Source organism: Scyliorhinus torazame, chromosome 10 (genome assembly GCF_047496885.1).
Source record: "Scyliorhinus torazame isolate Kashiwa2021f chromosome 10, sScyTor2.1, whole genome shotgun sequence".
Classification (NCBI taxonomy): Eukaryota; Metazoa; Chordata; class Chondrichthyes; order Carcharhiniformes; family Scyliorhinidae; genus Scyliorhinus; species Scyliorhinus torazame.
Genome location: NC_092716.1, coordinates 134,419,884 through 134,444,964, shown reverse-complemented (window position 1 = coordinate 134,444,964; position 25,081 = coordinate 134,419,884). Strand labels below are relative to the sequence as shown.

Sequence of the window (25,081 nt, the reverse complement as noted above, 5' to 3'; positions counted from 1 at the left end):
TACCCCGTCTGCCCTGACCATTACCCCCATCCCCCTCATCTGGGGAGGACTGCGCCTCTTCCTGCTGCTCCTCCACTCCGTCCTCCTCTGCCTGCGGCACATCACCCCTCTGTTGGGCTATGTTGTGCAGGACGCAGCACACCACAATGATGCGGCCGACCCTATCTGACCGATACTGGAGGGCGCCCCCAGAGAGGTCCAGGCACCTGAAACGCATCTTCAGCACGCCAAAGCACCTCTCTATCACTCTCCTTGTCGCTACATGGGCATCATTGTAGCGGTTCTCCGCCTCATTGCGTGGCCTCCGTATAGGCGTCATCAGCCACGATCGCAATGGCTAGCCCCTGTCGCCCAGCAACCAGCCCCTCAGCCGGGGATGGCGTCCCTCGTACATGCCGGGGATGGATGACCGCGACAACACGAATGAGGTGTGTACACTGCCTGGGTGACGGGCGCAGATGTGCAGGATCATCATGCGGTGGTCGCAGACCATCTGTACGTTCATTGAATAGGTCCCCTTCCTATTAGTGAACACGGCCCCGTTATCTGCAGGTGGCCGCATGGCGACGTGCATCCCATCGATCGCGCCCTGGACCAGGGGAACCCGGCCACGGCAGAGAAGCCCACGGCCCGGGCATCTTGGCTGGCCCGGTCCACGGGGAAGTGGATGTAGCGGTGCGCCATGGCATATAGGGCATCTGTCACTGCCCGGATGCACCGGTGCACCGATGTCTGCGATATGCTGGACAGGTCCCCACTCGGTGCCTGGAATGACCCCGTTGCATAAAAGTTCAGGGCCACCGTAACCTTGACGGACACGGGGAGAGGGTGTCCCCCGCCAGTGCCACGCGGTGACAGGTGTGCCAGCAGGTGGCAGATGTGTGCCACGGTTTCCCGGCTCATCCGGAGTCTCCTCCTGCATTCCCGGTCCGTGAGGTCCTGGTATGACTGCCTGGGCCGGTACACACGGGGCGCCCTCGGGTGCCTCCGTTGCCGTGGGGCCGCGACGTCCTCCTCCCCCTCCTCGTCCTGTCGGTCGGGTGTCCCTCCAGCCTGGGCGGCTGCCGCCTGCCCCTCTGCAGCAGCCTGCGCCGCCTCTCTGGCACGCTCCTCCTCCTCCTCCTCCTCCTCATCCAGGGCAACATAGACATGAGCGGCTGCCGCCACGGCGGCCAACATCGCTGGATGATCTGAAAACATGACGGCCTGGTGGGGGGAGGGGAACGACGACATGTCATCATTGCCCATATCCCCTCCTCCCCCCAGCCAGGTGGCATGGACCGCATGGGTCCAGCTGTTGGAGGCTGGCACCTGGCCAGGTGGACCAACTCACTTGCCCTCCCATCCCCCTCCCAGGCAGGGAACCCCCCCCCCCCCGCCACCCCCCCCCCCCCCCCCGTCACGGCCCCCCCCCCCAACATCCACCCCGGCACGGACCCCCATCCCCCTCCCCGGCACGGACCCCCCCCCCCCCCAACCTCCACCCCGGCACGGACCCCTATCCCCCTCCCCGGCACGGACCCCCCCCCAACCTCCACCCCGGCACGGACCCCCCCCCCAACCTCCACCCCGGCACGGACCCCCCCATCCCCCTCCCCGGCACGGACCCCCCCCCCAACCTCCACCCCGGCACGGACCCCCCCCCATCCCCCTCCCCGGCACGGACCCCTCCCCCAACCTCCACCCCGGCACGGACACCCCCAACCCCTCCCCGGCACGGACCTTCCCCCCCAACCTCCACCCCGGCACGGACACCCCCATCCCCCTCCCCGGCACGGACCCCCCCCCATCCCCCTCCCCGGCACGGACCCCCCCCCAACCTCCACCCCGGCACGGACCCCCCGTCCCCCTCCCCGGCACGGACCCCCTCCCGGCACACACCCGGAGCCCAGCCTATTCTAACCACCCCCCCCACCCCCCGCCGCACACACACACACACAACCCGAGACACACCTCTCCTCACGCATTCAGACTGTGGCCACGCCATCGCCTGCCCAGAGCCAACCCCCCAGGCCGTCACTCACCTCCACGCTGGTCGGCGTGAACCTGGAGCACAGGGTCACGCCGATGAAAAGGAGGTTTAATTTACGTCGACGTGAACGGTCATCACGTCGACGGGACTTCGGCCAATCCGGAAGGGAGAATATCGGCAGGCCGAAAATCGGCTGCCTTGCGCAGACCCGTGACAATCTCCGCGGCAGCGGCGACATTTTCTCCCTTCGGAGACTTCGGCAACCGGCGGGGGCGGGATTCACGGCGGCCAACTGCCATTCTCCGACCCGCTGGGGGGTCAGAGAATGACGCCCTGGAATCTAATCGAGGGCTTTGGGTGGTTTATATATAAAATAATAGATACCCGGCAGTGAGTTACAGACTGGAGTCTAATCGAGGGGTTTGGGTGGTTTATATATAGAATAACACATACCCGGAAGTGAGTTACAGACTGGAATCTAATCGAGGGGTTCGGGTGGTTTATATATAGAATAACAGATACCCGGGAGTGAGTTACAAACTGGAATCTAACCGAGGGGTTCGGGTAGTTTATATATTAAATAACAGATGCCCGGGGGTGATTACAGACTGGAGTCTAATCGAGGGGTTTGGGGGGGTTTATATATAGAATAACAGATACCCGGGAGTGAGTTACAGACTGGAAACTAATCGAGGGGTTTGGGTAGTTTATCTTTACATATAGAATAACAGATACCTGGGAGTGAGTTACAGACTGGAATCTAATCGAGGGGTTTGGGTCGGTTATATATAAAATAACAGGTACCCGGGAGTGAGTTACAGACTGGAATCTAATCAAGGGGTTTGGGGGGGGGGGTTTATATAGAATAACAGATACCCGAGATTGAGTTACAGACTGGAATCTAATCGAGGGTTTGGGTGGTTAATATATAGAATAACAGATACCCAGGGGTGAGGTACAGACTGGAATATAATCGAGGGGTTCGGGTGGTTTATATATAGAATAACAGATACCCGAGAGTGAGTTACAGACTGGAATCAAATTGAGGGGGTCGGGTGGTTTACATACAGAATAACAGTTACCCGGGAGTGAGTTACGGACTGGAATCTAATCGAGGGGTTTGGGTGGTTTATGTATAGAATAACAGATACCCGGGAGTGAGTTACAGACTGGAATCTAATCGAGGGGTTTAGGTGGTTAATATATAGAATAACAGATACCCGGGAGTGAGTTACAGACTGGAATCTAATCGAGGGGTTCGGGTGATTAATATATGGAATAACAGGTACCCGGGAGTGAGCTACAGACTGGAATCTAACCATGGGGTTTGGGGGGGAGGGTTTATATAGAATAACAGATACCCAAGATTGAGTTACAGACTGGAATCTAATAGAGGGGTTTGTGTGGTTAATTTCTAGAATAACAGATACCCGGGAGTGAGTTACAGACTGGAATCTAATTGAGGGGTTTAGGTGGTTAATATATAGAATAACAGATACCCGGGAGTGAGTTACAGACTGGAATCTAATCGAGGGGTTCGGGTGGTTTATATATAGAATAACAGATGTCCGGTGGTGAGTTAAAGACTGGAATCTAATCGAGGGGTTTGGGTAGTTTATGTATAGAATAACAGATACCCGGGGGTGAGTTACAGACTGGAATCAAATTGAGGGGTTTGGGTGGTTTATATATAGAATAACAGATACCCGGGAGTGAGTTACGGACTGGAATCTAATCGAGAGGTTTGGCATGGCTTATTAAAAAATAACAGATACCCGGGAGTGAGTTGACAGACTGGAATCTAATCGAGGGGTTTGGGGGTGGTTTATGTATAGAATAAGAGATACCCGGGAGTGAGTTTCAGGCTGGAATCTAATCGAGGTGTCCGGGTGGATTATATATAGAATAACAGATACCCATGAATGAGTTACTGACTGGAATCTAATCGAGGGGTTTGGGTGGTTAATATATAGAATAACAGATACCCAGGAGTGAGTTACAAACTGGAATCTAATCGAGGAGTTTGGGGGTTGTTTATATATAGAATAACAGATACTCGGGAGTGAGTTACAGACTGGAATGTAATCGAGGGGTCCGGGTGGTTTATATGTAGAATAACAGTTACCCGGAGGTGAGTTACAGACTGGAATCTAATCGAGGGGTTTGGGGTGGTTTATATATAGAATAACAGATACCCGGAGGTGAGTTACAGACTGGAATCTAATCGAGGTGTTTGGGGGTGGTTTATATATAGAATAACAGATACCCGGGAGTGAGTTACAGACTGGAATCTAATCGAGGGGTTCGGGTGGTTTATATATAGAATAACAGATACCTGGGAGTGAGTTACAGACTGGAATCTAATCGAGGGGTTCGGGTGGTTTATATATAGAATAACAGATACCCGGGAGTGAGTTACAGACTGGAATCTAATCGAGGGATTCAGGTGGTTTATATATAGAATAACAGATACCCGGGTGTGAGTTCTAGACTGGAATCTAATTGAGGGGTTCGGGTGGTTTATATATAGAATAACAGATACCCGGGAGTGAGTTACGGACTGGGATCTAATCGAGGGGTTCGGGTAGTTTATATATAGAATAACAGATCCCCGGGAGTGAGTTACAGACTGGAATCTAATCGAGGGATTCAGGTGGTTTATATATAGAATAACAGATACCCGGGTGTGAGTTATAGACTGGAATCTAATCGAGGGGTTCGGGTGGTTTATATATAGAATAACAGATACCTGGGAGTGAGTTACAGACTGGAATCTAATCGAGGGGTTCAGGTGTTTTATATATAGAATAACAGATACCCGGGAGTGAGTTACAGACTGGAATCTAATCGAGGGGTTCGGGTGGTTTATATATAGAATAACAGATACCCGGGAGTGAGTTACAGACTGGAATCTAATCGAGGGATTCAGGTGGTTTATATATAGAATAACAGATACCCGGGTGTGAGTTATAGACTGGAATCTAATCGAGGGGTTCGGGTGGTTTATATATAGAATAACAGATACCTGGGAGTGAGTTACAGACTGGAATCTAATCGAGGGGTTCGGGTGGTTTATATATAGAATAACAGATACCCGGGAGTGAGTTACAGACTGGAATCTAATCGAGGGGTTTGGGGTGGTTTATATATAGAATAACAGATACCCGGGTGTGAGTTATAGACTGGAATCTAATCGAGGGGTTCGGGTGGTTTATATATAGAATAACAGATACCCGGGAGTGATTTACAGACTGGAATCTAATCGAGGGGTTCGGGTGGTTTATATATAGAATAACAGATACCTGGGAGTGAGTTACAGACTGGAATCTAATCGAGGGGTTCGGGTGGTTTATATATAGAATAACAGATACCCGGGAGTGAGTTACAGACTGGAATCTAATCGAGGGGCTGGACTCTCCGCTCCTGAGACTAAGTGTTGACACCAGGGCTGGATTTGTGGACTTCCACGACAGCAATACTGGTGCTGCACCTGGCCTGAACCGCTTCAGTGACGTTAAGGGTCTAGCACCAATGCCACGTGGAACACAATTGATTCCAACGAGAAACGGTGCAGGATTCGCTGGATTCGCGATTGACACTCAGTCGGCTGACAAGTTGCAGCCGTATAGACACACTTCACTCCACACACACACCATCCGAGCCAGCAAGGTGACAGTAAGGAGAGTGGCCCCAAGATTCACCAGCGCCGAGCTGGAGACTCTCCTGAATGCGTTGGAGGAATGGCGGTTAACCCTGTACCCCGGCCTGCAAAGGAGCCTGCTACCTGCCGCCATTTTCCATGCCTGGGCGCAGGTGGCAGAGGTGGTGAGCGCCGTGAATAACACCGTCCGGATCGGCCAGCAGTGTCGTAAAAAAATTACACCTCCTCAGGCCAGGGTGAGTAGGCAGCACTGTGCCCCTGTAACTAACCCATCCCACACACCCAAAACCTGACCCCACACCCCCATTCCACTTGTGCCAACCTCCCCCGTCCCCCCGGCAACACTACCCCCATTCTACCCTCACACTCACCCCCACATCACCATCCCTCCATACCACCCTCAGCCTCATCATCACCCTCACCCACACACCAGCCTCACCCCCACCACCCCCACTCCCCCTCGGCCCGCAGTCTAATCATACGTCTTGTGTCTTGCATGACCTGCTGGTGATGGACCCTGTCCATCAGGTGTCCCCCGTCCCCAGCCAATATCACCCCCTGTGAGCCGAGCACTGATGAGGAGAGCAGTCCGGACGGCAGCCCGCAATCTGAGACTCAGGACACCCCGGAGCTCGAGTCCAAGGATGACACAGATTTCTTATCACAGCTTCTCCAACACCCTCCACCATCCCAGAGACACTCACCTTGGTTGGGTACTGTAGTGAAGAGGCTCCTAGGACACTATCTGGTGCGCACCACATGGCATATCCGGTACATCAGGTAGAGATAGGAACACCCGAGGGGGCGAACGGTCGGAGGGCGGGCCGACCCCAGGAACTAGCTGCCATCCAGTCAGGTTTTTGGTTTCTGGAGCGGACAGTCCCATTGATTATGGAGATGCAGTCGCAGAGCCAGGGACATGAGGGGTTGTTGGCGAGCAACCAGCCCCTGTAGGTGCAGTTGGAGTCCAACCACGCGCAGGAGCAGGAGGTGGTGCCGACCATGCATGCCACCCAAGCCAACAACGCACGGGTGCTGTCCACGGTGGAGGCATTCGGAGCGAGGGTTGTGGCTATGGATCAGCATGTCCAAGGCCTGGGGCATTCTGTGCAGGTGCTGACCGAGCACCGGGACAGGGTTGCTGCCTCACAGGCAGCCGCGCGAGAACCTGGAAATTGCAGCAGCGTTCCTCAGCGTGGCCCAGTCACAGCGGGCCATGGCTGAGAACGTCTTCCAGAGAGAGCGATGGCCCAGTCACTGGCTGATGTGACACAGAACCCAGAAGGTGGTGGCACCGTCAGTGGGTGATGTGGCATAGTCCCAGGCAACGATGATCCACTCCCTGTGCTCCATGGCCACGAACATGCAGACCCTGGCCGAGAACAGAGCGGACCTCCAGGACTGGCAGTGCCAGGTGGCAGGGAAGCCTCAGGGGATGGCTCCGCTCATACCCCTGTCCTATGGAATAGACTGGGGGCCATCGGGCACCCCAAGGGAAGAGGAAGTGATGTGGCCGGTGCCGGTGTCTCCCACAGGGGAGGTGCAGCAACACTACATCACCTCGGATGACCCCCCCCCCCCCCACCCCCTCCTGTCCTTGCAGCATCTGGTGGGCAGTGAGCAGAACAGGATGGCATGGTGGCACCTGGGACACCCGAGCAGCATCTAGGCTCGGTTGTCCCAGCAAATGGCCGCCAACGGGGACCCAGGTCGCATGGCGGGAATCACATCAGGCCGCCTCCACTTGAAATCCACCTAGATGTAGCGTTAGGGCCCATTAGGCCAGAAAGTTAGAGACCAGTTAATTTGGCATGGGTGCAGGGATAGGGACTAGGGCATGCATCTGTAAATATTTGTGCACTTTAAACACCTGTTCACAATGTTACAACCTGTCTCGGCGCTCTGTCAGATGGGTGTGACGGGTGGGTTGGTCTGGTCTGGCCAGAGAGGGAATGCGGGGGGCGGGGGATGGGTAGACATTGTGGGGGGCCTGTGTCATGAGAGTGTCTCTTTAAGAAATGTTTTCGTCTTATCACATGGCTTCAGTGATTTCATTGTGTGGGTGGGGCTGGGCTGTGGCTCTGGGTTTTAATTTTGCTTTGAGTGTGAACTGGTTTTGAACTGCACAGGTTGAAAGACATTTCTCTCTATCTTTATTTTAAAAGCTGTTTCCTGACTGCTTGATAACTTAGAAAAGATAATTGCTTTCTGGAAGGAATTCAAACCTGCTGTTTGGAAAGGGGAACAAGAGCATCAATATCAAGTCTTAGACCAGTAAGAAAGCCGTGTGCTGGGCCACACCTTTGAAATGGAGTTTTTGGTTTTACTTGGATTTTGTTATTGAATTGGAACAGTTAAGGGGCAATTCATTAAGGGCTATACATAGTTTACCGTAGCTGTGTGGGGTCTTTGTGTGAGTAGTTGATAATGCTTACTCTGTGTGTTTATACAATTGTTAACTAAATTTGTAGAAAAAAGCTTGTTGTTTTTTATTAAAAGTGGCTCGGAACTCTGTTGAATAACACCTGTAAGGCAGACTCTGTGCTCATTGTAATCAAAATCAATAAACAGTTATAGGTCAGGTGAACTCCATGATATACTTTGGAGTTTTCTAAGCCCTGGCCCATAACACCTGGGCTTCCCCCTCCACCCCCAACCCCCTACCCCTGACAGCCACGACCGCAGTGGATAACCCAGCTGGGATGGGATGTCTCGAACGGGTCAGGAATCGTGAGTGTTCCAAGATGAAAGCATCATGCACACTGCCCGGGTATCGGGCGCAGACGTGTATGATGCGCAGCTCATGGTAACATCAGCTGCACGTTCATCGAGTGGAACCCCTTTTGGTTTGTGTAGAGAGATCTGCCATCTGCAGGTGCTCGTAGAGTAACATGCATCCAGTCGATCATCCCTGGACCTGGGGCATCCCGTCGATGGCGGTGAAACTCGCTGCCCGGGTATCCTGGTGGGCTCGGTCCACATTGAAGTGGATGTGCCGACTGGCCATAGAGGGCCTCCGTGATGGCATGGATGCACTTGTGCATCGAGGTCTGTGTAATGTTGGACAGTTTCCCACTCGATTGCCTGGAAGGACCCCGTGGCGTAAAGGTTCAAGGCGACCATCACCTTGACGGTCAGCGGGAGCAGGTGTGCTCCCCATTCCCCCGCGGTGCCAGGTGTTCCATGATCTGGCAGATATGTCACACTGTCACTCTGCTCAGCCAGAGTCTTTGATGGCATGCCCGGTCCGGCAGGTACTCTAATGATAGGCTCTGCTGGTACACGCGAGGCCTCATGCGGTGTGTCCTTTGCACCTCCTCCACCTCAGTCTGTTGGGCGTCTGGCTCTCCATCCTGAGTGGCTGCCTCCTGTTCCTCTGCGGCAGGCACAGTTATGCAGTTTCCTCCTCGAGCAGTGCTAGCTCGTAGAGCCGTAAGGCATCCCCCAGGGCTGATTAGCAGGAAGGCCACCATTGCTGGTTGAATTCCAATATCCATTGCCTGCAGAGGGGTGAAAGGCTGACATGTTAGCATGGTGCATACCCCCATGCCCAACCAGGTCCATCAGGCCACATGATGGCCCTGGTTGGCACTGCGGGATCTACCTCCGCATGCCCCCTCCCATTTCTGCACCCCTGGCACCCATCCCTGATGCCCGGGGTACCGTAGACTGGCGCTGCCCTTGCCAGCGGTATGATCCGTGGCTCCCGCCCGTCACTTCCATTGGGGCTACAGTGGGCATTGCCCTTTTTTGGGCCGCCTGATACCCTGCTGACGGGTGGCAATCGTTTGGATGGTGGGGATGTGGTTGGAGGTGGGATGCGTTGGGGGAGCTGGGGGCACCCATAGAGATGGTGGCACTCTGCAGAACCAGGGCCAAGGTGGGTGGTCAGTGGGGTGTGCAGTAAGATGGCTGCCTTGCAGGCCGCGGCAATGGTGGTCCATGGCTGAACACTGCCCCAGTCCCACGGGGGCCACTTCGACCACTTGGTCCGTTCCCCCATCACCAACCCATCCCAACGCCCGGGCAGGGGCCCCCCACCACCCTTGTCAGCCCAGCCAGTGTTCCACCCGGCAGCTCAGTCACGCCTTTCTGTGTCCTACCTCCTCTCTCTCCCTCATCATCACAATGCCACTTTCACAATTTTTAAAAGCACAAGTGAATCGCGCCATCGAGAACTCGGCCCATCGGGGATAGTGAATCGCGGAGACCCCGGGGAATACTGGGTCAAGCCTGGTGTTTACTGTACGTGTGTTCCATAACACATTGGCACCGCTATCGAGGCAAAGGAGTATTGCGGTTTGGCGTTAAATCGGCACCCGCTGCGATTTTGCCATCGGAACCAATTCTGCGCCCAATCCTGTTTCCCGATTCCAGCGTGGCCGACGGAGAATCCCGCCCTAGAAGTCCGGGATGGTTTATATATAGAATAACATATACCCGGGAGTGAGTTACAGACTGGAATCTAACCGAGGGGTTTGGGTGGTTTATATATAGAATAACAGATACCCGGGGGAGAGTTACAGACTGGAATCTAATCGAGGGGTTTGGGTGTTTTATATATAGAGTAACAGATACCTGGGAGTGAGTTACAGACTGGAATCTAATCGAGGGGTTCGGGTGGTTGATCTATAGAATAACAGATACCCGGGGTGAGTTACAGACTGGGATCTAATCGAGGGATTTGGGTGTTTTATATATAGAATAACAGATTCCCGGGAGTGAGTTACAGACTGGAATCTAATCGAGAGGTTTGGGTGTTTTATATATAGAGTAACAGATACCTGGGAGTGAGTTACAGACTGGAATCTAATCGAGGGGTTCGGGTGGTTGATCTATAGAATAACAGATACCCGGGGTGAGTTACAGACTGGGATCTAATCGAGGGATTTGGGTGTTTTATATATAGAATAACAGATTCCCGGGAGTGAGTTACAGACTGGAATCTAATCGAGAGGTTTGGGTGTTTTATATATAGAGTAACAGATACCTGGGAGTGAGTTACAGACTGGAATCTAATCGAGGGGTTCGGGTGGTTGATATATAGAATAACAGATACCCAGGGGTGAGTTACAGACTTGAATCTAATCGAGTGATTTGGGTGGTTTATATATAGAATAACAGATACCCGGGAGTGAGTTACAGACTGGAATCTAACCGAGGGGTTTGGGTGGTTTATATATAGAATAACAGATACCCGGGGGAGAGTTACAGACTGGAATCTAATCGAGGGGTTTGGGTGGTTTATATATAGAATAACAGATACCCGGGAGTGAGTTACAGACTGGAATCTAATCGAGAGGTTTGGGTGTTTTATATATAGAGTAACAGATACCTGGGAGTGAGTTACAGACTGGAATCTAATCGAGGGGTTCGGGTGGTTGATCTATAGAATAACAGATGCCCGGGGTGAGTTACAGACTGGGATCTAATCGAGGGATTTGGGTGTTTTATATATAGAATAAAAGATTCCCGGGAGTGAGTTACAGACTGGTATCTAATCGAGAGGTTTGGGTGTTTTATATATAGAGTAACAGATACCTGGGAGTGAGTTACAGACTGGAATCTAATCGAGGGGTTCGGGTGGTTGATCTATAGAATAACAGATACCCAGGGGTGAGTTACAGACTTGAATCTAATCGAGTGATTTGGGTGGTTTATATATAGAATAACAGATACCCGGGAGTGAGTTACAGACTGGAATCTAATCGAGAGGTTTGGGTGTTTTATATATAGAGTAACAGATACCTGGGAGTGAGTTACAGACTGGAATCTAATCGAGGGGTGCGGGTGGTTGATATATAGAATAACAGATACCCGGGGGTGAGTTACAGACTGGAATCTAATCGAGTGGTTTGGGTGGTTTATATATAGAATAACAGATACCCGGGAGTGAGTTACAGACTGGAATCTAATCAAGAGTTTTTGGGTGTTTTATATATAGAGTAACAGATACCTGGGAGTGAGTTACAGACTGGAATCTAATCGAGGGGTTCAGGTGGTTGATATATAGAATAACAGATACCCGGGAGTGAGTCACAGACTGGAATCTAATCGAGTGGTTTGGGGTGGTTTATATATAGAGTAACAGATACCTGGGAGTGAGTTGCAGACTGGAATCTAATCGAGGGGTTCGGGTGGTTGATATATAGAGTAACAGATACCTGGGAGTGAGTTACAGACTGGAATCTAATCGAGGGGTTCGGTTGGTTGATATATAGAATAACAGATACCCAGGAGTGAGTTACAGACTGGAATCTAATCGAGGGGTTTGGGAGGTTTATATATAGAATAACAGATACCCGGGGGCGAGTTACAGACTGGAATCTAATCAAGGGGTTTGGGTGGTTTATATATAGAATAACAGATACCTGGGAGTGAGTTACAGACTGGAATCTAATCGAGGGGTTCGGGTGGTTGATATATAGAATAACAGATACCCGGGGGTGAGTTACAGACTGGGATCTAATCGAGGGATTTGGGTGTTTTATATATAGAATAACAGATACCCGGGGGTGAGTTACAGACTGGAATCTAATCAAGGGGTTTCGGTGGTTTATATATAGAATAACAGATACCTGGGAGTGAGTTACAGACTGGAGTATAATTGGGGGGATTTGTGTGTTTTATATATACAATAACAGATATCCGGAAGTGAGTTACAGACTGGAGTATAGTTGGGGGGATTTGGGTGTTTCATATATACAATAACAGATATCTGGGAGTGAGTTACAGACTGGAGTATAGTTGGGGGGATTTGGGTGTTTTATATATACAATAACAGATATCTGGGAGTGAGTTACAGACTGGAGTATAGTTGGGGGGATTTGGGTGTTTTATATATACAATAATGGATACCCGAGAGTGACAGACTACAATTCAATAGGCAACCTTCAAATGTCCAGCAAAAGGCCCACAGTATGCCTCCCCCTCTCGCCACATACCCAGCTCTCTCCAAAGGCCCAAGGTGGAGTACTGAATGACATCACAGGTAGGAAGGACACGATCTGCAACCAGCGAACAAACAGCTCCTCATCTGCTAGGAACCCATTCGTCAATGAACCTCCTGAAAGGTCAAAGGCCACAAGTTATCGGTCAGTCGCATGTTTTACCTTGGAACACAAGACCAGCTTATGCATATTTCTGAATTAATTTCAGAGAAAGGGGAGAGATTCTCACTTACTTGATATTCATGTAATGGAGTCATGGGTTAAGGTATCTCTAATGTGGGGAACAGCAGCTAGGATTCTGCTGGGGTACATGACTGGACCTCTGTTGTGTTCAAAGTCTAAACCTCATAAAGTTTCAGGAGAGATATAGAGGCAGGGTGTGAGAACACAGATCTCCCAGGAGTGGGCACAGAGACAGGGGGTGAGAACACAGATCTCCCAGGAGTGGGCACAGAGACAGGGGGTGAGAACACAGATCTACCAGGAGTGGGCACAGAGACAGGGGGTGAGAACACAGATCTCCCAGGAGTGGGCACAGAGACAGGGGGTGAGAACACAGATCTCCCAGGAGTGGGCACAGAGACAGGGGGTGAGAACACAAATCTCCCAGGAGTGGGCACAGAGACAGGGGGTGAGAACACAGATCTCCCAGGAGTGGGCACAGAGACAGGGGGTGAGAACACAGATCTCCCAGGAGTGGGCACAGAGAAAGGGGGTGAGAACACAGATCTACCAGGAGTGGGCACAGAGACAGGGGGTGAGAACACAGACCTCCCAGGAGTGGCACAGAGACAGGGGGTGAGAACACAGATCTACCAGGAGTGGGCACAGAGACAGGGGGTGAGAACACAGATCTCCCAGGAGTGGGCACAGAGACAGGGGGTGAGAACACAGATCTACCAGGAGTGGGCACAGAGACAGGGGGTGAGAACACAGATCTTCCAGGAGTGGGCACAGAGACAGGGGGTGAGAACACAGACCTCCCAGGAGTGGGCACAGAGACAGGGGGTGATAACACAGATCACCCAGGAGTGGGCACAGAGACAGGGGGTGAGAACACAGGTCTACCAGGAGTGGGCACAGAGACAGGGGGTGAGAACACAGGTCTACCAGGAGTGGGCACAGAGACAGGGGGTGAGAACTCAGATCTCCCAGGAGTGGGCACAGAGACAGGGGGTGATAACACAGATCACCCAGGAGTGGGCACAGAGACAGGGGGTGAGAACACAGGTCTACCAGGAGGGGGCACAGAGACAGGGGGTGAGAACACTGATCTCCCAGGAGTGGGCACAGAGACAGGGGGTGAGAACACAGATCTCCCAGGAATGGGGACGGAGGTAGAGGGTGGTAGCTCAGGTAACTACAGGGGCATGAGGGAGGAACTGCCGAAAATCGACTGGGAGCAGAGCCTAGTGGGAAAGACAGTAGAACAGCAATGGCAGGGGTTTCTGGGAGTAATTGAGGACACAGTACAGAGGTTCATCCCAAAGAAAAGAAAGGTTATCAGAGGGGGGATTAGGCAGCCATGGCTGACAAAGGAAGTTAGGGAATGCATCAAACCTGCAGTGAAATATCATGGCCAATCCACCTAACCTGCACATCTTTGGACTGTGGGAGGAAACCGGAGCACCCGGAGGAAACCCACGCACACACGGGGAGGATGTGCAGACTCTGCACAGACAGTGACCCAAGCCGGAATCGAACCTGGGACCCTGGAGCTGTGAAGCAATTGTGCTATCCACAATGCTACCGTGCTGCCCACTATGATCTTTCAAAAGGCACTGGAGTCAGGGAAAGTCCCAGAGGATTGGAAAATCGCTGTTGTAACCCCCCTGTTCAAGAAGGGAACAAGGAAAAAGATGGAAAATTATAGGCCAATTAGCCTAACCTCGGTTGTTGGCAAGATTCTAGATCCATTGTTAAGGATGAGATTTCTAAATCCTTGGAAGCGCAGGGTCGGATTAGGACAAGTCAGCATGGATTTAGTAAGGGGAGGTCGTGCCTGACAAACCTGTTAGAGTTCTTTGAAGAGATAACAAATAGGTTAGACCAAGGAGAGCCAATGGATGTTATCTATCTTGATTTCCAAAAGGCCTTTGATAAGGTGCCTCACGGAAGACTGCTGAGTAAAATAAGGCCCATGGTATTCGAGGCAAGGCACTAACATGGATTGACGATTGGCTGTCAGGCAGAAGGCAGAGAGTTGGGATAAAAGGTTCTTTTTTGGAATGGCAACCGGTGACGAGTGGTGTCCCGCAGGGTTCAGTGTTGGGGCCACAGCTGTTCTCTTTATGTATTAACGATCTAGATGACGGGACTGGGGGCATTCTGGCTAAGTTTGCCGATGATACAAAGATAGGTGGAGGGGCAGGTAGTATGGAGGAGGTGGGGAGGCTGCAGAAAGATTTAGACAGTTTAGGAGAGTGGTCCAAGAAATGGTTGATGAAATTCAACGTGGGCAAGTGCGAGGTCTTGCACTTTGGAAAAAAGAATAGAGGCATGGACTATTTTCTAAACGGTGACAAAATTCATAATGCTGAAGCGCAAAGGGACTTGGGAGTCCGAGTCCAGGATTCTCTAAAGGTAAACTTGCATGTTGAGTCCGTAATTAAGAAAGCTTGGAATATAAAAGCAGGGATGCACTTCTGAAGCTTTATAAAGCATCAATTAGGCCCCATTTAGAATACTGTGAGCAATTTTGGGCCCCACACCTCAGGAAAGACATACTGGCACTGGAGCGGGTCCAGCGGAGATTCACACGGATGATCCCAGGAATGGTAGGTCTAACATACGATGAACGTCTGAGGATCCTGGGATTATATTCATTGGAGTTTAGGAGGTTGAGGGGAGATCTAATAGAAACTTACAAGATAATGAATGGCTTAGATAGGGTGGATGTAGGGAAGTTGTTTCCATTAGCAGGGGAGACTAGGACCCGGGGGCACAGCCTTAGAATAAAAGGGAGTCACTTTAGAACAGAGATGAGGTGAGATTTCTTCAGCCAGAGAATGGTGGGTCTGTGGAATTCATTGCCACAGAGGGCGGTGGAGGCCGGGACGTTGAGTGTCTTTAAGACTGAAGTTGATTAATTCTTGATTTCTCGAGGAATTAAGGGCTATGGAGAGAGAGCGGGTAAATGGAGTTGAAATCAGCCATGATTGAATGGTGGAGTGGACTCAATGGGGACGGAGGTAGAGGGTGAGAGCACAGGTCTCCCAGGAATGGGGACGGATGTAGAGGGTGAGAGCACAGATCTCCCAGGAATCGGGACGGAGGTAGAGGGTGAGAACACAGGTCTCCCAGGAATAGGGACGGAGGTAGAGAGTGAGATCACAGGTCTCCCAGGAATGGGAACGGAGGTAGAGGGTGAGAGCACTGGTCTCCCAGGAATGGGGACGGAGGTAGAGGGTGAGAGCAGAGTTCTCCCAGGAATGGGAACGGAGTTAGAGGGTGAGAGCACAGGTCTCCCAGGAATGGAGACGGAGGTAGAGGGTGAGAGCACAGATCTCCCAGGAATGGGGACGGAGGTAGAGGGTGAGAGCACAGATCTCCCAGGAATGGGGACGGAGGTAGAGGGTGAGAGCACAGATCTCCCAGGAATGGGGACGGAGGTAGAGGGTGAGAGCACAGATCTCCCAGGAATGGGGACGGAGGTAGAGGGTGAGAGCAGAGTTCTCCCAGGAATGGGAACGGAGTTAGAGGGTGAGAGCACAGGTCTCCCAGGAATGGGGACGGAGGTAGAGGGTGAGAACACAGATCTCCCAGGAATGGGAAAGGAGGTAGAGGGTGAGAGCACTGATCTCCCTGGAATAGGGATGGAGGTAGAGGGTGAAAGCACAGATCTCCCAGGAATGGGGACGGAGGTAGAGGGTGAGAGCACAGATCTCCCAGGAATGGGGATGGAGTGAGAGGGTGAGAGCACAGTTCTCCCAGGAATGGGGACGGAGGTAGAGGGTGAGAGCACACGTCTCCCAGGAATGGGAATGGAGGTAGAGGGTGAGAGCACAGATCTCCCAGGAATGGGGATGGAGTGAGAGGGTGAAAGCACAGATCTCCCAGGAATGGGGACGGAGGTAGAGGGTGAGAGCACAGATCTCCCAGGAATGGAGACGGAGGTAGAGGGTGAGAGCACAGGTCTCCCAGGAATGGGGACGGAGGTAGAGGGTGAGAGCACACGTCTCCCAGGAATGGGAATGGAGGTAGAGGGTGAGAGCACAGATCTCCCAGGAATGGGGATGGAGTGAGAGGGTGAGAGCACAGATCTCCCAGGAATGGGAATGGAGGTAGAGGGTGAGAGCACAGATCTCCCAGGAATAGGGATGGAGGTAGAGGGTGAGAGCACAGATCTCCCAGGAATGGGGATGGAGGTAGAGGGTGAGAGCACAGATCTCCCAGGAATGGGGATGGAGTGAGAGGGTGAGAGCACAGATCTCCCAGGAATGGGGACGGAGGTAGAGGGTGAGAGCACAGATCTCCCAGGAATGGGGACGGAGGTAGAGGGTGAGAGCACAGATCTCCCAGGAATGGGGATGGAGTGAGAGGGTGAGAGCACAGGTCTCCCAGGAATGGGGATGGAGTGAGAGGGTGAGAGCACAGATCTCCCAGGAATGGGGACGGAGGTAGAGGGTGAGAGCACAGATCTCCCAGGAATGGAGACGGAGGTAGAGGGTGAGAGCACAGGTCTCCCAGGAATGGGGTCGGAGGTAGAGGGTGAGAGCACAGATCTCCCAGGAATGGAGACGGTGGTAGAGGGTGAGAGCACAGATCTCCCAGGAATGGAGACGGTGGTAGAGGGTGAGAGCACAGATCTCCCAGGAATGGGGACGGTGGTAGAGGGTGAGAGCACAGATCTCCCAGGAATGGAGACGGAGGTAGAGGGTGAGAGCACAGATCTCCCAGGAATGGGGACGGTGGTAGAGGGTGAGAGCACAGATCTCCCAGGAATGGGGACGGTGGTAGAGGGTGAGAGCACAGGTCTCCCAGATGTGGACACCAATTAGCACTAATTTTAAAATTATGTAACCAGCAATGGTGAAGGTGCAGAGCAATTTCTCGGTTTTGTCCAGCTCCAATCCCTTTTGTGTGTCTAGAGATAATGGATTTGGATATCATTTCAAACTTAGGTTTGAACATCAAAAATTGTCATGTGCGGAACTTTGATAATGCTGCAAATATGGCAAGAAAAAAATTCAGATCTACAAGCAGAACTGAGCAATTCAATCCCCTGTGTGTTATTCATCCCATGTTGCAGTCACTCCTTGAATTCAAGCTGCAGCTGAATTGTGTGAGGTACATTTTTTTACTTTGTTCAAAATTTGTATGCCTCATTTTTCATTTCAATGCATCTGCGGAGTATGCTGCACTCACGCTTTTAGCAGACACATGAATAAACATTTGATGTTCAAAAGAATTTGTGACATCAGGTGGTCCGCACGTGCAGCTGCTGTTCTGGTATTGAGACTGTACTTTATCGATATAAAGGAATGCTTATCAGGCGTATCCACATCAAATTCAGAGAAGCCACATATGAAAGCTGAAGCAAAATCCCTTCAGAGAAGTTTGAAAAGTACAAAATTGTAGTTTTTACTGTTTTGTGGAACCATTTAAGACCATAAGAGATAGGAGCAGAATTAGGCCACTCAGCCCATCGAGTCTGCTCCGCCATTCAATCATGGCTGATATTTTCTCATCCCCATTCTCCTGCCTTCTCCCCATAATCCTTGGTCCCCTTATTAATCAAGAACCTATCTATCTCTGTCTTAAAGGCACTCAAGTGATTTGGCCTCCACAGCCTTCTGCAGCAATGAGTTCCACAGATTCACCACCAACTGCCTGAAGAAATTCCTCCTCACCTCTGTTTTAAAGGATCGTCCCTTTAGTCTGAGATTGTGTCCTCTGGTTCTAGTTTTTCCGACAAGTGGAAACATCCTCTCCACATCCACTCTATTCAGGCCTCCTGTAAGTTTCAATAAGATCCCCCATCATCCTTCTCTAAGCCTGTACTCCAACGAGTACAGACTTCGAGTTCTCAACCGTTCCTCATACGACAAGCTCTTCATTCCAGAGATCATTCTTGTGAACCTCCTCTGGACCCTTTCCAAGACCAGCACATCCTTCCTTAGATGTGGAGCCCAGAACTGCTCACAATACTCCAAATGGGATCTGACCAGAGCCTTATACAGCCTCAGAAGTACATCCCTGGTCTTGTATTCTAGCCCTCTCGACATGAATGCTAACATTGCATTTGCCTTCCTAACTGCTGACTGAATCTGCACGTTAACCTTAAGAAAATTGTGAACAAGGACTCCCAAGTCCCTTTATGCTTCTGATTTCCTAAGCATTTCCCCATTTAGAAAATAGTCTATGCCTCCATCCCGCCTTCCAAAGTGCATAACCTCACACTTTTCCACATTGTATTCCATCTGCCACTTCTTTGCCCACTCTCCTAGCCTGTCCAAATACTTCTGTAGCCCCCCACGGTGGCCTGGCCCGCAATCGGGGCCCACCGATCCGCGGGCCAGCCTGTGCCGTGGGGGCACTCTTTCCCTTTCGCCTCCGCCACGGTCTCCACCATAGTGGAGGCGGAAGAGACTCCCTCCACTGCGCATGTGCGGGAATGCCGTCAGCGCCCGCTGACGCTCCCGCGCATGCGGCGTCCGGAGATGTTATTTCCGCGCCAGCTGGCGGGGCACCAAAGGCCTTTTCCGCCAGCTGGCGGGGCGGAAATTCATCCGGCGCTGACCCAGCCCCTCAAGGTTGGGGCTCGGCCCCCAAAGATGCGGAGCATTCCGCACCTTTGGGGCAGCGCGATGCCCGTCTGATTTGCGCCGTTTTGGGTGCCAGTCGGCGGACATCGCGCCGTTTCCGGATAATTTCGCCCAGTGTCTTCTGTTCCTTCTTCCAGATCATTAATGTATATGGTGAAAAGTTGTAGTTCCAGCACAGACCCCTGAGGCACACCACTAGTCACCGGCTGCCATCCTGGAAAAGTCCCCTTTATCCCCACTATCTGCCTTCTGCCTTCTACTTCAAAGAATTAATGCTGTCAGCTAATCACTGCAAAATATTGATGCAACATTATAGAATGCTTACAATTGGTAGCCTCAGTTTGATGTTTTGTCATGAAATTACTATACCTCAATGGAAGGAGAGGCACCATCATTAACAAAGAATACAGGACTCTCTGATGATAAAAGTGTACAAGACACAGGAAGTTGTTTTTGATTAAATTTGAGACAATTAAACCACTTTAAAAGGGAAAGAGAAGATCATTGTTCAGACGGTCAACGTTATTTGTTCCACAATAATAGTACAATTGTAGAGTAGAAGTGAATCTCTGAAGAAGAATATTGAATTATTTTGCGTGATTTTCAACAAAAGTTTGGATGAGAATGCTAAGAGCTGCTTAAGTAAGTGGTTAATTGAATTGTACCGGGAGGACATAGACACAAATCTTTTTGAAGAGGAAGTTAAACAGTTAATTAATTTCATCGATAATGATGAGCTGTGTTCCAAGATCACCAGCTGATTTGTACAGATTTATAGATGATGGTTTGCAGGCAGCCTTTCAAAATGTGGAAACCATTCAGAAGGTCTGTTTAATAATACCTGTCACAAATGCTTCCAGTAAATATTCTTACACTGTATTGAAAGGAGTCAAAATTACCTGTGAAGTACAAAGAGTCAGGAACATTTGACGAGTTCAGCAATGTTGCCAATTAAAAATGTATCCTTACAAGATTTTACATGCACATCCTTGGACACCAGGAGCAATTTGGCATGGGCAATCCACTTAACCTGCATATCTTTAGACACTGAGGGCAATTTAGCATGGCCAGTCCACCTAACTGCACATCTTTTGACTGTGGGAGGAAACCGGAGCACCCGGAGGAAACGCACACAGACATGGGGAGAATGTGTAAAATACACACAGACAGTCATCCAAGGCTGGAATTGAACCCCGGTCCCTGGTGCTGTGAGGCAGCAGTGCTAACCTGTGCCATACCAATATTTTTGTACCGTACTGTTCAATGTAATCACAAGTTTCAGGTTAATGTACTGGACTTCCGGTTTAAATAAAACATTAGCAACCCCAAATATATATGGTAAAATGCGAAGCAATAGCTGCAATCGAGCGGCATGCTAGCACAGTGGTTAGCACTGTTTCTACACAGCGCCAAGGTCCCCAGGTTCGATTCCCACATGTGTCACCATCTGTGTGGAGTCTGCACGTTCTCCTCGTGTTTGCGTGGGTTTCCTCCGGTGCTCCGGTTTCCTCCCACAAGTCCCGAAAGACATGCTGTCAGGTAATTTGGACATCCTGAATTCTCCCTCTGTGTACCTGAACAGACGCCAGAGTGTGGCGACTAGAGGATTTTCACAGTAACCTCATTGCAGTGTTAATGTAAGCCTGCTTGTGACAATAAAGATTATAAAGATTATCATTATTATCAATGTTTTTAATTAATGGGAAAATTATGGTCCAACTGAAGGCCTGAATGGTGCTCCATTTGTGTTACAATCTGTTGATGCATCAAATAACTGGTAAAATGATTTCCTTTCTTGCTTTGTTAGTCCAAGATTTATAAAGACAGTTTGGTTGTACAAGGTAAACTTGTGGATTTTGTCAAACACAGAAAAGAGATATCAAAAATTATTGTAGCTGAGATCAGACTTGCTACAGCTATGAATTCAAAAATAATGTTGTGGCATTGCTAACAGATGTTCGAAACACAAACATTGGTGGTTTACAGGGATATGCAAGAAAAATATCTTGAGTAAAGTTTTAAAAAGGCAAGTGAGGCCACTGGTCATATTGTACATAACACGGTTTGACATGCAAGGAATGTAATCCAAGTGAACAGTACTGTATATTCATTTAATCACTGTTTGTACAGAAAGATTGAAATGTTTCTGAGTTTGTGGGGCAAGAATATCAGAATATACTGGGATAGAGTCATGAGGGTTAACTGTCAGTGTTGCATGCTTTAAAGAAGTTCCTTCAACTTTGGGAATCAGTGAAGTTATTATTCTTGTCAGAGGGAAAGCGCTCAGTTGACCTTCACAAAAAAGTATGATGACCAGCGTATCTAATTCTGGCTTGCATTTAATAATGTAAACACGTTAGCTTTTCAAATCGCTTAAGGGAGATGATTGCTGTGCAGGAGAGTCAGTTGATACCTTAAACAATCTCAAAATCGGAGTAGTTACAAGCGTGAAGAAGAATGTTTTAATGAGAAAAACTTAGAGACCGTGAAGAATTGGGGATGGCGACATGTCAGTACATCTAAAGGAGGATCCTGGGATTATATTCATTGGAGTTTAGGAGGTTGAGGGGAGATCTAATAGGAACTTACAAGATAATGAATGGCTTAGATAGGGTGGATGTAGGGAAGTTGTTTCCATTAGCAGGGGAGACTAGGACCCGGGGGCACAGCCTTAGAATAAAAGGGAGTCACTTTAGAACAGAGATGAGGAGAAATTTCTTCAGCCAGAGAGTGGTGGGTCTGTGGAATTCATTGCCACAGAGGGCGGTGGAGGCCGGGACGTTGAGCGTCTTTAAGACAGAAGTTGATAAATTCTTGATTTCTCGAGGAATTAAGGGCTATGGAGAGAGAGCGGGTAAATGGAGTTGAAATCAGCCATGATTGAATGGTGGAGTGGACTCGATGGGCCGAATGGCATTACTTCCGCTCCTATGTCTTATGGTCTTATGGTCTTATGGCAGGATCTTTCTTCAACACAACTATGTGCATATTAAGCATACAGCTGATCGAAGGTATGTAATGTGTCTGCTTTCAAAGAAAGTTTTGTTATGATCCAAAATTGAAAAATAATTTGTACAACTACAGAATAAATGCACAAATGGGGTAATTATCAAAGGTATACTTTTCGATGATGAGGAGGTCTTGTGCTGCAGTAGGTCATGTCCCTGCCTCTGATCCAGAAGCTCTGGGTCCAAGTCCATCCATAGGATGTGGCCAAAAAGGTTGAGTTTAAACTTGTAAATCCTTCCTACATATGCCAAAGGCCAGCAGCAAAAGCAGGAGAGATCCCTGGTCAGCCACATGATGGAAATACAATTGGAGCCTCTCCCATCACTATTCATAGCTACAGAAGTGTTCACATTTCCACAGTAACTGGACTCCCTGAATGAACTGTAATACATACAGTGGTGAAATAACTCTGCTCAATGTGGTTTATGACAGGGAAGCTGAGTAAATGGAAGGATGCAACTATAGTCACAGGACGTGGCAGTTAGGATGAAGTAATTGTAAGGCCCTTCGTGTTGATTCTTTTCTTCCCCTTTTCTTTTGTTTTTTGCTGTATTTGGACATATACCTTTAAGTTGAGCAGGGGAAGAAAGGAATTCAAAGTTACAAAAGAGGACACTCTGCTAGTTTCAAGCAGCATAACTCAGACTTTGTGGCACTCGAGAAATGGGGGTGGACTCAGTTCGATTGGTTGGTTGGTGGCCAATGAATTGGCCAAAAATCCATATTCTGCCCGTTAACCAGTGGTAATTGGATCCTGCCTGAATGGGATGATTTCCACAGACGAAAGTAAAGCGGAGTTTGAATCCTGATTGCTAAGAGGGGAAAGGACCTGCTCTCTCTCCAGAAAAACTGCTGTTATTCTGAGGCTGCAGAGCCCTGAATGAATCTACAGTGAAAACCTCGAACTAAAGTCTAAATTTGAGGAAGGTGTGCTATAAGGCAACCATTTAAAACAAAAACGTTTATTCTTTTCATTGTTATATTACACCCCTCTTCTCCCCTCTGTGTTTGTCTGTCTTGGGCAAGTGTGTAGGGGGAGGACATGTTTAGGAATTAGATAATAGTTAATCTGTTGTATTTGGTGCATATTTAATCATAGTTACTGTCACTGTTACTGTTATTAATAAACTTAATTGTGTTTAAATTTACAAACCCGATGACTGTAGTTATTGGGCAGCTAAGTGCCAAAGACTTTGGGTAGTTTTCTAAGAATTATCGATTAATTTGGGGAGACATGCTGTCCTAGTGGTTAGCACTGCTGTCTTACAGCGCCAGGGATCCGGGTTCAATTCGGGCCTTGGGTCACTGTCTGTGTGGTGTTTGCATGTTCTACCCGTGTCTGCGTGAGTTTCCCCCGGGTGCTCCGATTTCCTTTCACAGTCTAAAGATGTGTACGTTAAGTGAATTGGCCATGCTAAAATTGCCTCTTAATGTCCAGGAATTTACAGGTTAGATAGGGTTATGGGGACAGGGTGGGGTTGTAGGCCTAGGTGGGGTGCTCTTTTGGAGGGTCGGTGTGAAATCAAAAGGCCAAATGGCCTCTTCCTGCGCTGTAGGTTTCTATGGATTCCAATTCAATTGTGTTGCGGCTCATGGTCAAGGGGGGCTGGAATTGACCGCACTCTAGCCCAGGGTGTCGTAACATAATCAAACACTTCTGGGAATTCTCAGCACTGCATGCAAATATAGAAAATGAAATGGCTGAATTGATAGCCTGCATGCCTGGCATGTGAGAGTACCTTTTAAGAAATGGGGGTTTATAAAATAGCTGTACTGGATGTACCTTCAAGAAATGAGTGTTTATTAGAGAGCTGCAGTGATGTCAGAGAGTGGGTGGAGCTGGGCTGTCTGTTTGCTTTACTTTCATTTTAGGCTGTTTGCTTCAGGATGTGGTTAGTTTTGTTTTGAGAGCTGGATAGCTGCAGGCAAAGCAAGGAGCTACATAAGGATCTCTCTCTGCAAACTAAGGACTGCCTCCAAATCAATTGGGTGATTTCAAAGTGCTGACTCCTCTCAATAGTGAATTTAAACCTGATCTCTGTGTTAAAAAGGGTCTTTTGTCTTCCAGATGTTGTTTGGGAATTTATTAAGGGTTATCTGTCGAGTACTGTATTCTTTGGGGATTTATTGGTGTTGATAGTTGTTAAGATGTTTACTGTGGGTTTATAAAGTGTTAACTTGTTTCATAAATAAACATTGCCTTAATTTAAAAATACTGTAGATATTTGTTGGCATCACACCTGCAGAGTAAGCCCGTGTGCTCCCCATAACCATCGAGGCTGGTTTTGCACAGGGCTAAAGAGCTGGCTTTTAAAGCAGACCAAGGTAGGCCAGCAGCACGGTTCAATTCCCGTACCAGCTTCCCCGAACAGGCACCGGAATGTGGCGACTAGGGGCTTTTCACAGTAACTTAATTTGAAGCCTACTTGTGACAATAAGCGATTTTCATTTTTTCAGTTCATAACCTCAGTCTATTAAAAGTTGTGGGTCAGGTGAACTCCATGATACACTTAAGGATTCTCTAAACCCTGGCCCATAACAAATTGGGGGCTCGAGGGGGATAAAAGTCTATCTATTGGATTGGCTTTGTGAACTTAAAGATGGTGAGGGGTGAGCATATTGTGGGTGCTTTTCGGGTGTGGTATTACAGTTTAAGTAGGGGGGGTGTTGTGGACAATGGCTCTTTCAGAGGCTCAGAAGTATTTGGGGGTGAAAGTGGTCA

General features: G+C 49.6%; 1 protein-coding gene across 1 annotated transcript in view; it reads right to left on the bottom strand.

Annotated features, from left to right (window-relative positions):
- LOC140430942 (SITS-binding protein) overlaps positions 1–25,081 on the bottom strand; it is a 256,680-nt gene that overhangs the window by 16,791 nt on the left and 214,808 nt on the right. The window contains exon 8 of the mRNA XM_072518773.1: positions 12,578–12,699. Coding sequence (XP_072374874.1) covers positions 12,578–12,699 — 122 coding nt within the window. The remainder of the gene's footprint in view (positions 1–12,577; positions 12,700–25,081) is intronic.